The sequence below is a fragment of the Mesoplodon bidens genome, assembly GCF_964165515.1.
Source record: "Mesoplodon bidens genome assembly, chromosome: 11".
In the NCBI taxonomy this organism is placed as follows: Eukaryota; Metazoa; Chordata; class Mammalia; order Artiodactyla; family Ziphiidae; genus Mesoplodon; species Mesoplodon bidens.
The window spans coordinates 44,222,743-44,237,965 of record NC_138167.1 but is presented as its reverse complement, the minus strand read 5'-3'; the positions used below and the strand labels follow the sequence as shown (position 1 = coordinate 44,237,965).

At 41.5% G+C, this 15,223-nt stretch overlaps 1 protein-coding gene across 1 annotated transcript in view; it reads left to right on the top strand.

The window, feature by feature from the left end:
- The first annotated feature begins 329 nt into the window (after positions 1-329).
- The window catches only part of SP1 (Sp1 transcription factor), a 41,597-nt gene continuing 26,703 nt past the window's right edge, over positions 330-15,223 (top strand). The window contains exons 1-3 of the mRNA XM_081249021.1: positions 330-434; positions 1,507-1,664; positions 1,973-3,488. Of these exons, the coding sequence (XP_081105147.1) occupies positions 428-434; positions 1,507-1,664; positions 1,973-3,488 (1,681 nt within the window). The 5' untranslated portion in view covers positions 330-427. The remainder of the gene's footprint in view (positions 435-1,506; positions 1,665-1,972; positions 3,489-15,223) is intronic.

Here is a 15,223-nt window from a genome sequence, read left to right as displayed (position 1 = left end):
ATCCCTACCTCTCAGGGAGCCCGCCTGGCAGTTGATTGGCTTCTTCTCAAGCCTATCATCTCTAGTTCCCGCCCACCTTCACTTCCTGCGTCTTTCATTGGCCTTTAAAACTGAGAGGGCGCTCTTTTTGGGCGGACACCTCGCACGCAACTTTGTCTTGCACGCCTTAAGAGTGCAAGCGAGTCTTACCATTGGGCAATCTACCCGTCTTTCTTCTGCAAGTCCCTCCTTTCTCCCTCCCTCATTGGGCGGGGCAGCAGTAAAGGGGCGGGGCCTAGGCCGGGCTTGTGGCGCGCTGCTCCCTCCTCCTTACCCCCCCCTCCCTGTCCGGTCCGGGTTCGCTTGCCTCGTCAGCGTCCGCGTTTTTCCTGGCCCCCCCCAACCCCCCCGGACAGGACCCCCTTGAGCTCGTCTCTCGGCTGCCACCATGAGCGGTAAGGATGAGTCCACTCCAAGCTCAGGGGTGGGAGGGGAGTGAGGGGGCGCGCGCGAGGGCCGACCGGGCGGTCCCCGCCGTAGGGGGGACGGGCGGGAGGCGGCGGCGGCGGCCTTGGTCCCGCCCGGGGCGGAGGGAAGGGAGGGAGAAGGGGCAGTGGCGGGGCCTCCGCGGAGGAGGGGGATGGGCCACCCGCCCCGGGGGAGGGGGCAGCGTGGCCTCGCCCGCCCCCTGCCCGCCCCGGCCACGGGGGACGGGCCTTACCCCCCATTACTCGGCCGCCCGCCTGAGGCTCCTCCTGCCGGGGGCTGGAGCCGCGGGGGCGGCCCGAGCAGTGCAGGCCCCGCCCGGGCCAACCGCCTCCCTGGTCCGCCCTCTGGTCGCCGCCGGCCCCAAGGCCCTCCCCCACCCCCCGGTCGTAGATTACCCCTCCCCCCGCAAATTACCCCTCCCCCTACCGTCCCGCCCTTTCCACGCCCCTCACCCCGAAACCGCCCTTTCACTCTAGGGCCCGCCCTGTAGCCGCCCCGAAATGCCTGATTTCTAACCCCTGGACCTCTTTAGCCCCTTACTAGTATTCACAGATGTTTCCCCACTCAAACTTTTTATCTATTCTTTTCCCCTTTCTCTTCCTTTCCTCTTGTTACTTTTTATACTTGAATTTTTCTTTTTCCCTGTCTCCTTTGACCCTGCTTTTAGCAAGCTTTCCATCCACCCACATGTTGTTTTGTGCCTTACCTATCCTTTTTTTCCCCAGGATACTTTTAAACTTTTTCAACATGCCCACCGACCTTCACATTTCCTATATCAAAAACACCTTTTCAATGTTTTCTGAGTTTAATTTTGTGCAAGGGGGAGTTGAGGCCCAGTTTTGGCACCACCTAGCCTAGTTCACATCCTACTGGTCCTACAACTGTTCCTTCTCCCCCAATCCTTTTTTTTTTTTTTCTTAATACTGGCGCCTTTCACCTTCCTGTTAGTCATTTCTGTTTCATCACAGCCTCCTTTACCCTCCCTCACTTTACCCTTTTCCTTTCTCCAACTTTAAGTTATTTTCAAATTCTTTTTAGACCAAGATCACTCCATGGATGAAATGACAGCTGTGGTGAAGATTGAAAAAGGAGTTGGTGGCAATAATGGGGGCAGTGGTAATGGTGGTGGTGCCTTTTCTCAGGCTCGAAGCAGCAGCACAGGCAGTAGCAGCAGCAGTGGAGGAGGAGGAGGGCAGGTAAGTGATGATCTGGACAGAGTGGGGAAGGTGTTGAGAGGATGTAAATATTCGTAGATGATTGTCTTACTTTTCATAGGAAAATTTTTAAGAAAGGGCTGAACTTTTATAGATAGGGAAGTAAGCACAGAGAGATAAGTAGCTTGGAGATCCCCCAAAATGAGAATTTCAGCAGTATAGATAGGTCAGCTTTTTTTTTTTTTTTTTTCTTTGCACTGTTTTGCTGTTTATATTTTGCGTACTACCCCCTGGGCTGGCAGATGGGTGTCACTAAAGTAACTCCTTTCCTCTCCTTTATTCCTGGCCAGGAATCCCAGCCATCCCCTTTGGCCCTGCTGGCAGCAACTTGCAGCAGAATTGAGTCACCCAATGAAAACAGCAACAACTCACAGGGCCCAAGCCAGTCAGGGGGCACAGGTGAGCTTGACCTCACAGCCACACAACTTTCCCAGGGTGCCAATGGCTGGCAGATCATCTCTTCCTCCTCTGGGGCTACCCCTACCTCGAAGGAACAGAGTGGCAGCAGTACCAATGGCAGCAATGGCAGTGAGTCTTCCAAGAATCGCACGGTCTCTGGTGGGCAGTACGTTGTGGCTGCCACCTCCAACCTACAGAACCAGCAAGTCCTGACAGGACTGCCTGGGGTGATGCCTAATATTCAGTATCAAGTAATCCCACAGTTCCAGACCGTTGATGGGCAACAGCTGCAGTTTGCTGCCACTGGGGCCCAAGTGCAGCAGGATGGTTCAGGTCAGATACAGATCATACCAGGTGCAAACCAACAGATCATCACAAATCGAGGAAGTGGAGGCAACATCATTGCTGCTATGCCAAATCTACTCCAGCAGGCTGTCCCCCTCCAAGGCCTGGCTAATAATGTACTCTCAGGACAGACTCAGTATGTGACCAATGTACCAGTGGCTCTGAATGGGAATATTACCTTGCTACCTGTCAACAGCGTTTCTGCAGCTACTTTGACTCCTAGCTCTCAGGCAGTCACGATCAGCAGCTCTGGGTCCCAGGAGAGTGGCTCACAGCCTGTCACCTCAGGGACTGCCATCAGTTCTGCCAGTTTGGTATCATCACAAGCCAGTTCCAGCTCCTTTTTCACCAATGCCAATAGCTACTCAACAACTACTACCACCAGCAACATGGGAATTATGAACTTTACCACCAGCGGATCAGCAGGGACCAACTCTCAAAGCCAGACACCGCAGAGGGTCAGTGGGCTGCAGGGATCTGATGCTCTGAACATCCAGCAGAACCAGACATCTGGAGGCTCACTGCAAGCAAGTCAGCAAAAAGAGGGAGAGCAAAACCAGCAGACGCAGCAACAACAACAAATTCTCATCCAGCCTCAACTAGTTCAAGGGGGACAGGCCCTCCAGGCTCTCCAAGCAGCCCCACTGTCAGGGCAGACCTTTACAACTCAAGCTATCTCCCAGGAAACCCTCCAGAACCTTCAGCTTCAGGCTGTTCCAAACTCTGGCCCTATCATCATCCGGACACCAACAGTGGGGCCCAATGGACAGGTCAGTTGGCAGACTCTTCAGCTGCAGAACCTCCAAGTTCAGAACCCACAGGCCCAGACAATCACCTTGGCCCCAATGCAGGGTGTTTCCTTGGGGCAGACCAGCAGCAGCAGTACCACCCTTACACCTATTGCCTCAGCTGCTTCCATCCCTGCCGGCACAGTCACTGTGAATGCTGCTCAACTCTCCTCCATGCCTGGCCTCCAGACCATTAACCTCAGTGCATTGGGTGCTTCAGGAATCCAGGTGCACCAGCTTCCAAGCCTGCCCTTGGCTATAGCAAATGCCTCAGGTAAGGCTTGAAATCTTTTGTATTTATCTCCAGAGCTACCTAGCATCCCAGCTGAAACTATTGAGTCTAAAGAAGGGAGTAGAACCTTTTGAGGGTAACACTTTCTTGAGGGCAAGTCAATTAGAGAAATAGCAGTGATTCTAAGTCATTTGGAACTGACTTAATGGAACCTTTTTTTTTTTCCTCAGTTAATCTGATGAGAAAGGAGCCCTTCTGAGCAATGTCCCTGGGGTCTCTGTACTTTCAGTGCCTTTGGTGCTGCGGAACAAGGGTCGGCAAACTTTTTCTGTAAAGGACCAGACAGTAAATATTTTAGGCCTTGTGGGCCACGTGTGGTTTCAGTTACATGTAATTTTTGTTTGGTTTTTGCAACACCTTAAAAATATAAAACCATTCTTACCTTGAGGGCTTTATTTGGCCTGAGGGCTTTATTTGGCCTAAGGGCTCACCCCTGCGGGATAAGAATTGATTATAAACTTAACCTATTTGTAGGACAGTTATTAAATCATCAGATACTTCTCATGAACTGTAAGCAAGGGAAAAGTGATGGATTCCAAAGGACCTTTCAACAAAATAAGTTCCCTGGTTAATCTTTAGTTAACCAGAAGAGCGTACCCTCTGAGCAAGCAATGTTTAATTTTTTCAACTCCTACTTACCTTGAAAGTACTTATGTGTATCTTTAATAAGCTTCATAGGTGATTCTTTTTTTTTTAAATTAATTTATTTTTTGTTTCTTAGGCTTCCTAGGTGATTCTGATACTTCCTAGATTAGAGAGCCACTTCCTAGTCTGCTTTGAAAGTAGTGTGTGGTTGAGAAGGGAGGGGCGAGAAAGGGAGTGGGGCCCAGAATGGAGTTGGGGAGGTGGAGCTGAGAGGAGTTGGGAATAAGGAGAACTTTGAAGGGGAAAGAGTCGTCAGGGAAGAGGTATATATTGGAATGTATGTTGAATCAGTTGATGCTACTATTCAGTCATTTATTTTGAACTATGTTCACTAGTATTGGTTAATTTGAAATTTAAAACATTTATTTAAAAAAGTGAAAGTTTATTTAGAATTTATCATTTTAAATTCCATGGTGATGGAGCTAATCTTTAATAAAGCACATTAGGATACATACACATTTTTATATTCTGGCATGATATATACAAGTTATGATGGGAAATAGTTTAATACCACCGAACTTCTACTTCTGTTGGAATATGTGTGGGTTTATTAACTGTTTACTTTTATTATAGAGTTCTCATTCCGTTTAGACTGGTTCTTATGTAAGAGAGGACAACAAATAGGCAACCATATTTCCTGCCTCTTGCAGTTTAGGAAAATCTGTGCTGGGGAGGTCTGCTCAAGTTCCCTACTTTCTTACAGTCTTGTAGTGTGTTTAAAATTAGTACATTTTGAGCCTTAACAGACAGTAATTTTCTTAGTGAATTGGAGATCTTGGAATAGAAAGTTAGAGCTGGAAGGGACCTGAGAAAATCACCTCATACAATTGCCTTATTTTCTAGATGAGTACTTTGAGATACTGGGAAGCACTTAAGTGATGAGACTGCTTGCTGTTAGTTCTAGTCTGGGGCATTCATTACCTGTTAGTTTTAAGTTGGAACATAAGAAATCCTTTAGACTGTTTAAAATGTTTCGGAAAAGATATTTTTGTTTCTTTGAAATTTAAGGCTCTAGAGCTGGCACGTGTTTTATAGGCTAAAAATTATGGGAGTAGAAATGGGAAAAGTTTAATAAAAACTGAACCCAACAGCCTGAAAAATTAGACACTTTCTGGGTAATCTACATTTGTGTGTTTGTTTTCTCTTTGCTCTTAGGTTGTTGTATCCAGCAGTTTTGCTCTTCAAAGGAAAGCAAAACTGAGATTGTTCTAGTTAGTAATAATTTGGATCCTTGCAATTTTTAAACGGTTTATAACTTCAGCTCTAAGGAACAGTTCTGAGACAATTTTCATTGCTAAATCATGCTCTGGGGAAGTCTGCCATTTACTATGTCATAAGATAGGGCTACTGACCTAGCTGTTATTGATGGTCTCTGAGCTCTAGAAAATGCATGCCTTTTTGTAAGGTAGCAGCAGTTTGACATTCACTAAGGAGAGAATGAGGCTCTGAAAGGCCATTTTGTGAGAGTTGAGATTGCTTTATTAATAGTGGTTTCTGAAGATACATGTTTCTTCCTTTCTGGTTAGTCATACTTGTGCAACATTTTTTTCCCCTTCAATTGATCTGACTTCAGCCTTAATGAAAGATAATAAAGTCATTTCCTGGAAGCTTAGTGCTCCTTAGCTGTTGTGTGGCTGCTACAAAGTGTCTCATATATAGTTATTCCTGATATATGGTTTTTCTGGTATATAGTTATTTTATTAGAAAAACTCAACGTCTTGGCAGTATGATGTAGTGGAAAGAGCTTTGGATATGAAATCATGTTGTAAGCTACAAGATACAGAGAGGTAGGTAGATAGCACTCTGCAAAGTGAGACATTATTATTCCATGGTTGTGGAAGACTGCAGCTTAGTATGTTTACTTTACTTTTTTTTTTTGGCCACACTGCACAGCTTGTGGGATCCCTACTTACCCAACCAGGGACCTAAGGAACCCCTCCCCCCTCCCACCCCCCACCCCCACCTCCCGCCCCCCAGCAGTGAAGGCAAGGAGTCCCAACCACTGGACTGCCAGGGAATTCCCACATTTATTATTTTTTAAAAGTAACGTTTAAAAATCTTCTAAGCTCTCATTTTGACTTTCACTATGTTCGTTTGCTTGAATATACAGGCAAAGGCACAAACTTAGAACCAGAACCAAATAAGCCCACCGTCTCTGTATTCCTGTTTTTCACAGCTGTGCCCCTGGTGGGTGGTAGTGAAGAAGAGACCACCCAGTAAACTGAGTTTAGTTTCCAGACAGTGAAATGATCTATGGGCTCTTAGTTTTTGTTGTTTTTTAAGTTAGCAGCTTTTTTTTTTTTTTTTTTTGAAATTAACACCCCTTCCCCTTTATCAGCACCCTTTTCCCTTTCATTTTGTAGTCATACACTCATAGATCTTAGGGGTTTTTTTGTTTTTTTTTTTTAAGCCTAAAGCTTCAGATTTTTTCTCAGCCACTGCTAAATCCAGAAAACTCTTCCTCCAGGTTGAGGAGGGGCCTGGTTTTGAAAGACTTAGTTTGGATGACTTTGTGGGAGTTCTGCCTAATAAAGAGCGCAGGGGTGGGCTTTGGCAAGAGAATAGAGCACATTTCCCTGATGGCTATAATTCACTCAAGAAGCAAATTTCAGGCACTAAAAATAAAAATTTCACATCTGCTCAGTTTTATCGGGGTCAGGAAAATGTCTCCTCTTAGAAGTTAAGTTGAATGCGATACCAGAGTTGGTTTGCCAAGTGTCGCTAAACTTGGGGTCAGATTGCTGAGACCTAATTTGTTAAGAGAGTTGTATTTTAGACTAGTTCATTTGAACATTAGTGATAAGTAGGTTTAGAGGATTTAAATGTGTTCAAAATTAACATTCTAGTGCAAAAGGTCATACAAGAGAATTTTCTATTTTAAAATAATATACTTTTATCAAATATAAAATGTTTCTTCATCATTTGTTGTATCTAATGTTATATTTGATTCTTAGTGTGATTTTTTAAGTGCTTTTTAAATGAGTTCAGTTTAAGTAGAAAAGGTCTCCTTTAAAACCTAGGTGCCTTGATTGATTCAGTTGCTCCTATTTATTCATTCCAGTGGCTTTCTGTCAATGACGTCATTGTTAAATCCTGTTGCATTGTGTAATGTGGCCATTTTAGTTCTTAATTAAATAAGGAGCACAAGGGTGCCTAGTGTTTCAGGAAAATTTAGTATCTGTTCTCATATCTCCCTTTCCCTTTAATTGTTCTACTTTGTAAAGTAGCATATAAATGTTGGCACTAAAAATTTAGTTCTGCTCATTCCTTGCTTGTGATTGTTTTGTTTTCCCTCCTTGAAAATGTTTTAAATGTAAGATGAACATCTGTAGAAAAGCTTTATTACATAACGCTTTGTAAGTTATTGATTGGGTGTCTGTAAACATTAATAGATAATAATTAGTTGAAATTTTTCAATTTGCTGTTTAATTGAAAAACAGCCATATTTTTCATATTTCATACAGAAGGGATATCACAATAGTCCCATCCCTTTCTGTAACATTTAGCATTATTATACAGGCCCTGGTGTTCTGAAGCATTATTTAAAAGGTATATGCCACACGATGACTACATTCTTAATAACATTCTAGGTTTTAAGAATTGGGCCCCTTAAAAGACCCTGAAAAAGTTTCTGAAGAAAGTTTTTTTCTTCAGAGTTGGTTGCAAATCTGGGCTGTAATTTGAATTTATACTTTTCCTTCCAGTGTTTTTTAATTTTAATTATTTATTTATTTATTTTAAAAATATTCGTTTATTTATTTGGCTGCTCCCGGTCTTAGTTGCGGCACAGATCTCTGTGGTGGTGTGCAGGATCTTTAGTTGCAGCATGTATGCGGGATCTAGTTCCCTACAGAGTGATAGAGGTCTTCTGACTTCAGATCAGTATCCTTTCCACTACACTACTACTCTCTCTTTTTTAAAAATAAATTTATTTGTTTATTTTTGGCTGCGTTGGGTCTTTGTTGCTGCGTGCGGACTTTCTCTAGTTACGGTGGGGGGGGCTACTCTTTGTTGTGGTGCATGTGCTTCTCATTGCAGTGGCTTCTCTTGTTGCAGAGCATGGGCTTTAGGCGCATGGGCTTCAGTAGTTGTGGCTCGTGGGCTGTAGAGCACAGGCTCAGTAGCTGTGGCACACAGGCTTAGTTGCTCCGCGGAATGTGGGATCTTCCCGGACCCGGGCTCGAACCCGTGTCCCCTGCAATGGCAGGAGGATTCTTAACTACTGCGCCACCAGGGAAGTCCAAATTTTAGCAAAATTTATTGAGCATTTATTATGTGTCAGATGTGTTAGGCTCTTGGAATTCATTGAAACAGATATGTTCCCGGGCCTTCTTGGAGCTCCAGTTGCTGTTGCATTATAGTTACCTACACTTAGTGCATTTCGGGGTTGGGGGGGACCAGTTTTCACACAACTAATCCTGAGAGTTGCAGCAAAATATATTAAATAATAGGGTCCCACAGTATTTTGGATTTATATTATAGTCTTGTTGTACTGTGTTATATATTGTCAGGTTATTTATTTTTAATTAAAAATGCTGTCATGGACTTCCCTGGTGGCACAGTGGTTAAGAATCCGTCTGCCAGTGCAGGGGTCACAGGTTCGAGCCCTGGTCCGGGAAGATCCCACATGCTGCGGAGCAACTAAGCCCATGCGCCACAACTACTGAGCCTGTGCCCTAGAGCCCGTGAGACACAACTACTGAGCCTGCATGCCTAGAGCCCTTGCTCCGCAACAAGAGAAGCCACCGCAACGAGAAGCCTGTGCACTGCAATGAAGAGTAGCCCCCGCTCACTGCAACTAGAGAAAAGCCCATGCATAGCAACAAAGACCCAACGCAGCCAAAAATAAAATAAATAAATGTATTTTTTTAAAAAAATAAGTAAAAATGCTGTCATGTCCTTTAGTACTTAATTGTTTTTACTTTTACTTATAATTTTGGCTCAAGTTTGTAAAAGATGATGCATGGAAAGAGGAAAGAGATTTGTATATATACTGTGATGTACTTAACGATATTTTTGCTTGGTTGCTGTTAAATCCCTAGCATTTATGTAGTTTTAGGAAAAATTGATTAACACGAAAAAATATGAAAAGTAATATAGATATTTTTAAATAATTATTTTTAATTGTGGTAAAAGCCACATAGCATAAAATGTACCATCTTAACCATTTTTAAGTGTACAGTTCAGTGATATTAAGTATATTCACATTGTTATGCAACAGATCTCCAAAACTTTTTCATCTTACAAAACTGAAACACTATCTATACCTATTAAAATCCTATTTCCCCCTCTTCCCAGCCCCTTGCAGCCATACAAAGTAGGTTCTACTTTGTATTTCTATGAATTTGACTGCTTTAGATATCTCATGTAAGTGGCATCATAGGGTATTTGTCTTTTTGCGACAAGCTTATTTCATCTAGCTTAATGTCTTGTAAGCTCATGCATATTGTAGCATGTGACAGGATTTCCTTCCTTTTTAATGCTGAATAATATTCCATTGTATGTATATACTACATTTTCTTTATCCGTTCATCTGTGATGGCCATTTGGCTTTCTTCGACCTCTTGGCAATTGTGAATAGTGTGGCTGTGAACTTGGGTGTGCAAATATCTCTGAGATAGCGCTTTCAGTTCTTTTGGATATATACCCAGAAGTAGGATTGCTGGATCATATGGTAATTCTATTTTTTTTAATTTTTAATTTTTTCATTTATTTATTTATTTCTGGCCGTGCCGTGCGGCTTGTGGGGATCTCGGTTCTGCGACCAGTGATTGAACCTGGGCCCTGGCGGTGAAAGCACCAAGTCCTAACCAGTGGAACGTCAGGGAACTCCCAAGTAATTCTGTTTTTAATTTTTTGAGGAAATATATTTTGTAGCTTTGCTTTTAGCTTCTATAAACAAAGATTTTTAAAAACTACATTTCCATACTATGTTTTCAGTTAGAACTACATTTTAAGCTTTTTTGTCTGATTATAAGATTATTTCCAGATAAGATTATTTCCAGATTTCCTATAAGATTATTTCCAGATTTCCTAATCTAATGGAGCAAGATCATTAATACACTATAGCTGATATCCAGCTGCTTTTACATTATTTAAATACGGATATTTGTAATGTAAGATGCTTGAAATGGAGCTCAAGGATTGAGATTTGAGACAGGAATTATTACCGTTTAGGATTGCACATGAAAAATTGTCACGATAGGGAATTCCCTGGCGGTCCAGTGGTTAGGACTCCAAGCTTCCACTGCAGGGGGCGCGGGTTTGATTCCTGGTCAGGGAACTAATATTCCACAAGCTGTGCGGCATGGCAAAAAAAAAAAGGAAAAAAAATTGTCATGATATACAATGTTTTTTTTAAATTCAATTTTATTATTTTAATTTTATTTTATTTTAATAAATTTATTTTATTTATTTATTTTTGGCTGCATTGGGTCTTTGTTGCTGTGCGCGGGCTTTCTCTAGTTGTGGCTAGAGTGGGCTACTCTTCATTGCAGTGCGCAAGCTTCTCATTGCAGTGGCTTCTCTTGTTGCGGAGCACAGGCTCTAGGTGCGCGGGCTTAGTAGTTGTGGCTCGCGGGCCCTAGAGCAAAGGCTCAATAGTTGTGGTGCACGGGTTTAGTTGTTCTGTGGCATGTGGGATCTTCCCAGACCAGGGATCGAACCCGTGTCCCCTGCATGGGCAGGTGGATCCTTAACCACTGTGCCACCAGGGAAGTCCTGGTTTTATTATTTTTTTAATACAGCAGGTACAATTTTTTTTTTTTTTAAAGGGAAATTGGGGCCGGATTGTGAAGGGTCTTTTATTATGCATTTCTTTTTTATATTTATTTTATTTATTTATTAATTTTGGCTGTGTTGGGTCTTCGCTGCTACACGCGAGCTTTCTCTAGTTGCCCGAGTGGGGGCTACTCTTCGTTGCGATGTGCAGGCTTCTCATTGTGGTGGCTTCTCTTGTTGCGGAGCACGGGCTTTAGGCATGTGAGCTTCAGTAGTTGTGGCACGCAGGCTCTAGAGCGCAGGCTCGGTAGTTGTAGCACATTGGCTTAGTTGCTCCGCGGCATGAGGGATCTTCCTGAACCAGGGCTTGAACCTGTGTCCCCTGCATTGGCAGGTGGATTCTCAACCACTGCGCCACCAGGGAAGTCCCCACATTGTACTTTTTTTTTTTTTAATTTTTATTTATGGCTGTGTTGGGTCTTCGTTTCTGTGCGAGGGCTTTCTCTAGTTGCAGCGAGTGGGGGCCACTCTTCATCGTGGTGCGCGGGCCTCTCACTGTTGCGGCCTCTCTTGTCGCAGAGCACAAGCTCCAGACGTGCAGGCTCAGTAGTTGTGGCTCACGGGCCCAGTTGCTCCGCGGCATGTGGGATCTTCCCAGACCAGGGCTCGAACCCATGTCCCCTGCATTGGCAGGCAGATTCTCAACCACTACGCCACCAGGGAAGCCCCACATTGTACTATTTTTAACTGAAATGTGAAATTCAGATGCATCCAGACTTAAATTACTGATGGTTCTTTGATTTATTTCTGAAAACATTCTGATGAATAATAGACTTAAGTCTTAAAATTTTATTGCAATAACCAGAATGGAGACATTATAAAATATTATCATATTATATTATCTAGATGGGTTTTACCATAAAAATTTAAGAAATAGGCATTTAAACTTTAAGAAATAGGCACATGTAATAAGGGTTATGTGAAATAGGCACTTTCATTTTCCGTACTTCTTTCTTAGTATTGAAAATTTTTACTCCATGGACTGTTTGGTTTTAATCATAGCTTTGCTTGCAAAGGAGTTTGATGCTGTTTAAAAGTGGTACCACCCAAGAAATTGGTCCCTTTCCAAAAAGCTAAGCATCAAACTTACAACAAACTTTTCATTTTGTTTAGCTCCATAAAGCCTCAGTATTATAGATAGTATTGTCCAGAATGATTCTCTTAATGAGAATGTTACTGAAGGACTACTAATGTTGCATCATCTGAAGACCCCCTCATAAAAGCAAGGTATCCCAGGACCACAGTAGAGCGGATGGTTTGGAGATACCTGGCATTGTGCTCAGCATGCTCTACAATATTGCACCTAGAGGAAACAAAAATATAAAGGTTATGTTTGGAAAACATAAACTTCTGTTCAGAAGTCAAGTTCTGAGGCTTTTCTAGTTCTGGTTCAAAACGACCATCAGGCCCATGCAGCTGCCTTCTGAAACCTGAAATGGAGGCTGAAAATGAAAGCTACTGCTGCACATGAATGGTTCTGTTTATAAATGAGTCATATTGTGTCATGTCTCCTGTTTTCTTATACCACCTCCACACCACCCGCATTTCTATTCCCAACCTCCCGTGAGATGTTGGTACTATGAACAAACACAGGCACTCGCTAAAGAGTACTTTTTTTTTTTTTCCTGTTTGCTATGCTGCTGTTAGGAGGGAAAATGAAATGACTCTTTGAAAGTACAATATAAAAATCCACAAAATTGTTGGGAGATTGGGAACAGTTGTTGGGAAAAGTTTTTCTACGTGGTTAGTACTCTTCTGGATGGGAAGTTATAGATGACTGATCGTAAGTGGGATCTTAAAGCCAAAATACTGCGGTTTGTTTTTGTTTTAAAAACTGTTTTTGCAGATGAACAAGTCTCACATCCTGTGTAGTATAAGATTGAACAGTTTAGCTGGATGAAATAACTCCAGCTCTGAAACTAGCAGTAATTGAAAATCCTTTGTGAAAGAAAGAGAAAGTTTGTCCTGAATGAGATATTCAGTATGGACAGGGGAGTGATACGCTAGGATCCAAATCATAACTTTGCTTCCTACTGGCTATGTGACTTAGGGGAAGTTCTTCATCCGCTATGAGCTGAGGTTTCTTTATCTGTAAAAGAGAGTTAGTTAGTATTAATATTTACCCCCGTGGGATTATTAGGATTAAATGAGGTAGAGAACATGTGAGAGCACATAATAGGTGCTCAACACATATTAGTGCCCACCTCTCAATAAAAGTTCTGTCTTCCATCCATTTAAAAGTAGGATCTTAATTACTTAGTTGAAGGCAGCTCTTTCAAGTTGTTGTGTCTAGACCTTCACGTTCTTTCTCACCCATTATGTTTCTTGTCCACTGGTGTAGTCATTGAACTACCACAACTGCCAAAGGAAGTAAATTCCAACCAGTATGCTTTGTTCTTTCATAAACCATTCTAGTAAAAACAGTAGTTGACAGTAGGGGTTTTTAGGATTACCCGTGGATTTTCTGTTTCTTCATCTCTCGTTGGCCTGGTGATGAACTTGGTGTAGACTGTTTGCTAGAAAAACATTCTCCTTGATGAACACTTTGCTGACACTTCATATAATGATAATTAGGTTTCTCAATTTCTGTTTCAATGAATCATTTTTTCTGTCCCTGTTTTCTTAAGAGTTGTTTGGTTTTCTGTACATTAAAACAATTTTATTTTTTCCTTTTACCTTTCTACAACTTGGTTTTACTCAATCACTGTTTTACTTCCTTTTGTAATCTCAGCTAATTCCTGTCTCACCTGTCTCACCCCCACCCCCTGAGAAAAAACTCAACACTTCAAAAATGATTGTGAAATAATTTAAGACATCTAGGCAGGTGTAAAGGATAATACAATGGATATTCTTTTACCCATATCCCAGGTCACAAAATGGTACATTATACATATTATTAAAGCTCACAAGATTTGTCTGCCCTCCTAAAATTTTTTTAAATTGCTGCTGAGCTGTGTGTTTTATCAAGTAATGGTTGTGTGTGTAAACTCACTTGTTTTAATCTTCTATCGCAAAAGGAAAGTAAAAAATTGAGAAACTGGTTAGGCCTGAACCGACTTAATTTAGTGATTTTGGAATTTCTTGACTTTTGTTCATCTAAGAACAAGATGATTATAGCTGCTCAGTTCTTACTGGTGATGTAAATTCATAGATGTACAAATACATACAAACAAATATCTAAGACATTTGTTAGCTGCTTTTTGTACAATTTTAGGTATGTCAGTGTTTTAGGTCTTAAATGCCTGAAGGGCAGGAACCACCTCTGTTTTTCTTTATACAGAGTATATTTGGTACCATAAACATATGGGTGCAGAATAAATGATCTAAAGGGAGAACACTGGTTACTCATACTGCTATGTAAATTGCAGTTTCAGTGTGGGAAATGGGAAAATTCAAAGCATTCACTTTATAAAGATCTATAGAGCTAAAATTAGAAAACTTACCTTTGAGGATAGGAAAAAAAATTTTTAATTTTTTTGACCATGCTGCATGGCTTATGAGGTCTCAGTTCCCGAGGAATTGAACCCAGGCCAAGGCAGTGAAAGCCCAGAATCCTAACCACTAGGCCACCAGGTAACTCCCTAAATATATTTTTAAGTAACCTGTTTAAATGATATTGGTAAAAACATTAAACAATGCAAATAATACTGAAAGTAAAGTAAAAATTTATTGAACTTTAACTATCCAAAGAAAATCACTGTTGAAATTTTGGTGATCATCCTTCCAGACATCTTTTTCTACCTTTGTGTACAATTTACAAAGAAGTCTGCATATTGTTTTATGACGTAGAATCATACTATTCACAATTCTCCATAATCTCATATTTACTGAATAGAATATCATAAACATTTTCCATAAATAATAATAAATATACATCTACATCATCATTTTCAATGATTGTATGGGAATTCCATAGTATGTTTGTACTAGGCTATGCTTAACCCTACTGATATACTTTTTTTTCTAAAATTTCACTGTTATAAGTAATGCTCTGATGAATATTGTTGCTTATACTTTTTAGATTAAAATTTTGTAAGTGAGCAATTCTACTTCTAGGTATATTTCTAGGAGAAATGAAAACGCACATCCACACAGAAACTTGTACACAGATGTTTATAGCAGCACTATTCATAATAGCCAAAAGGTGGAAACAACCTAAATGTCCAATGGATAAACAAAAGTAGTATATCCATTTGATGAAATATTATTCAGCCATAAAAAGAAATGAAGTAGTGATACATGCTACAATGTGAGTGAACCTGGAAAACATTCTGCTAAGTGAAAGAAGCCAG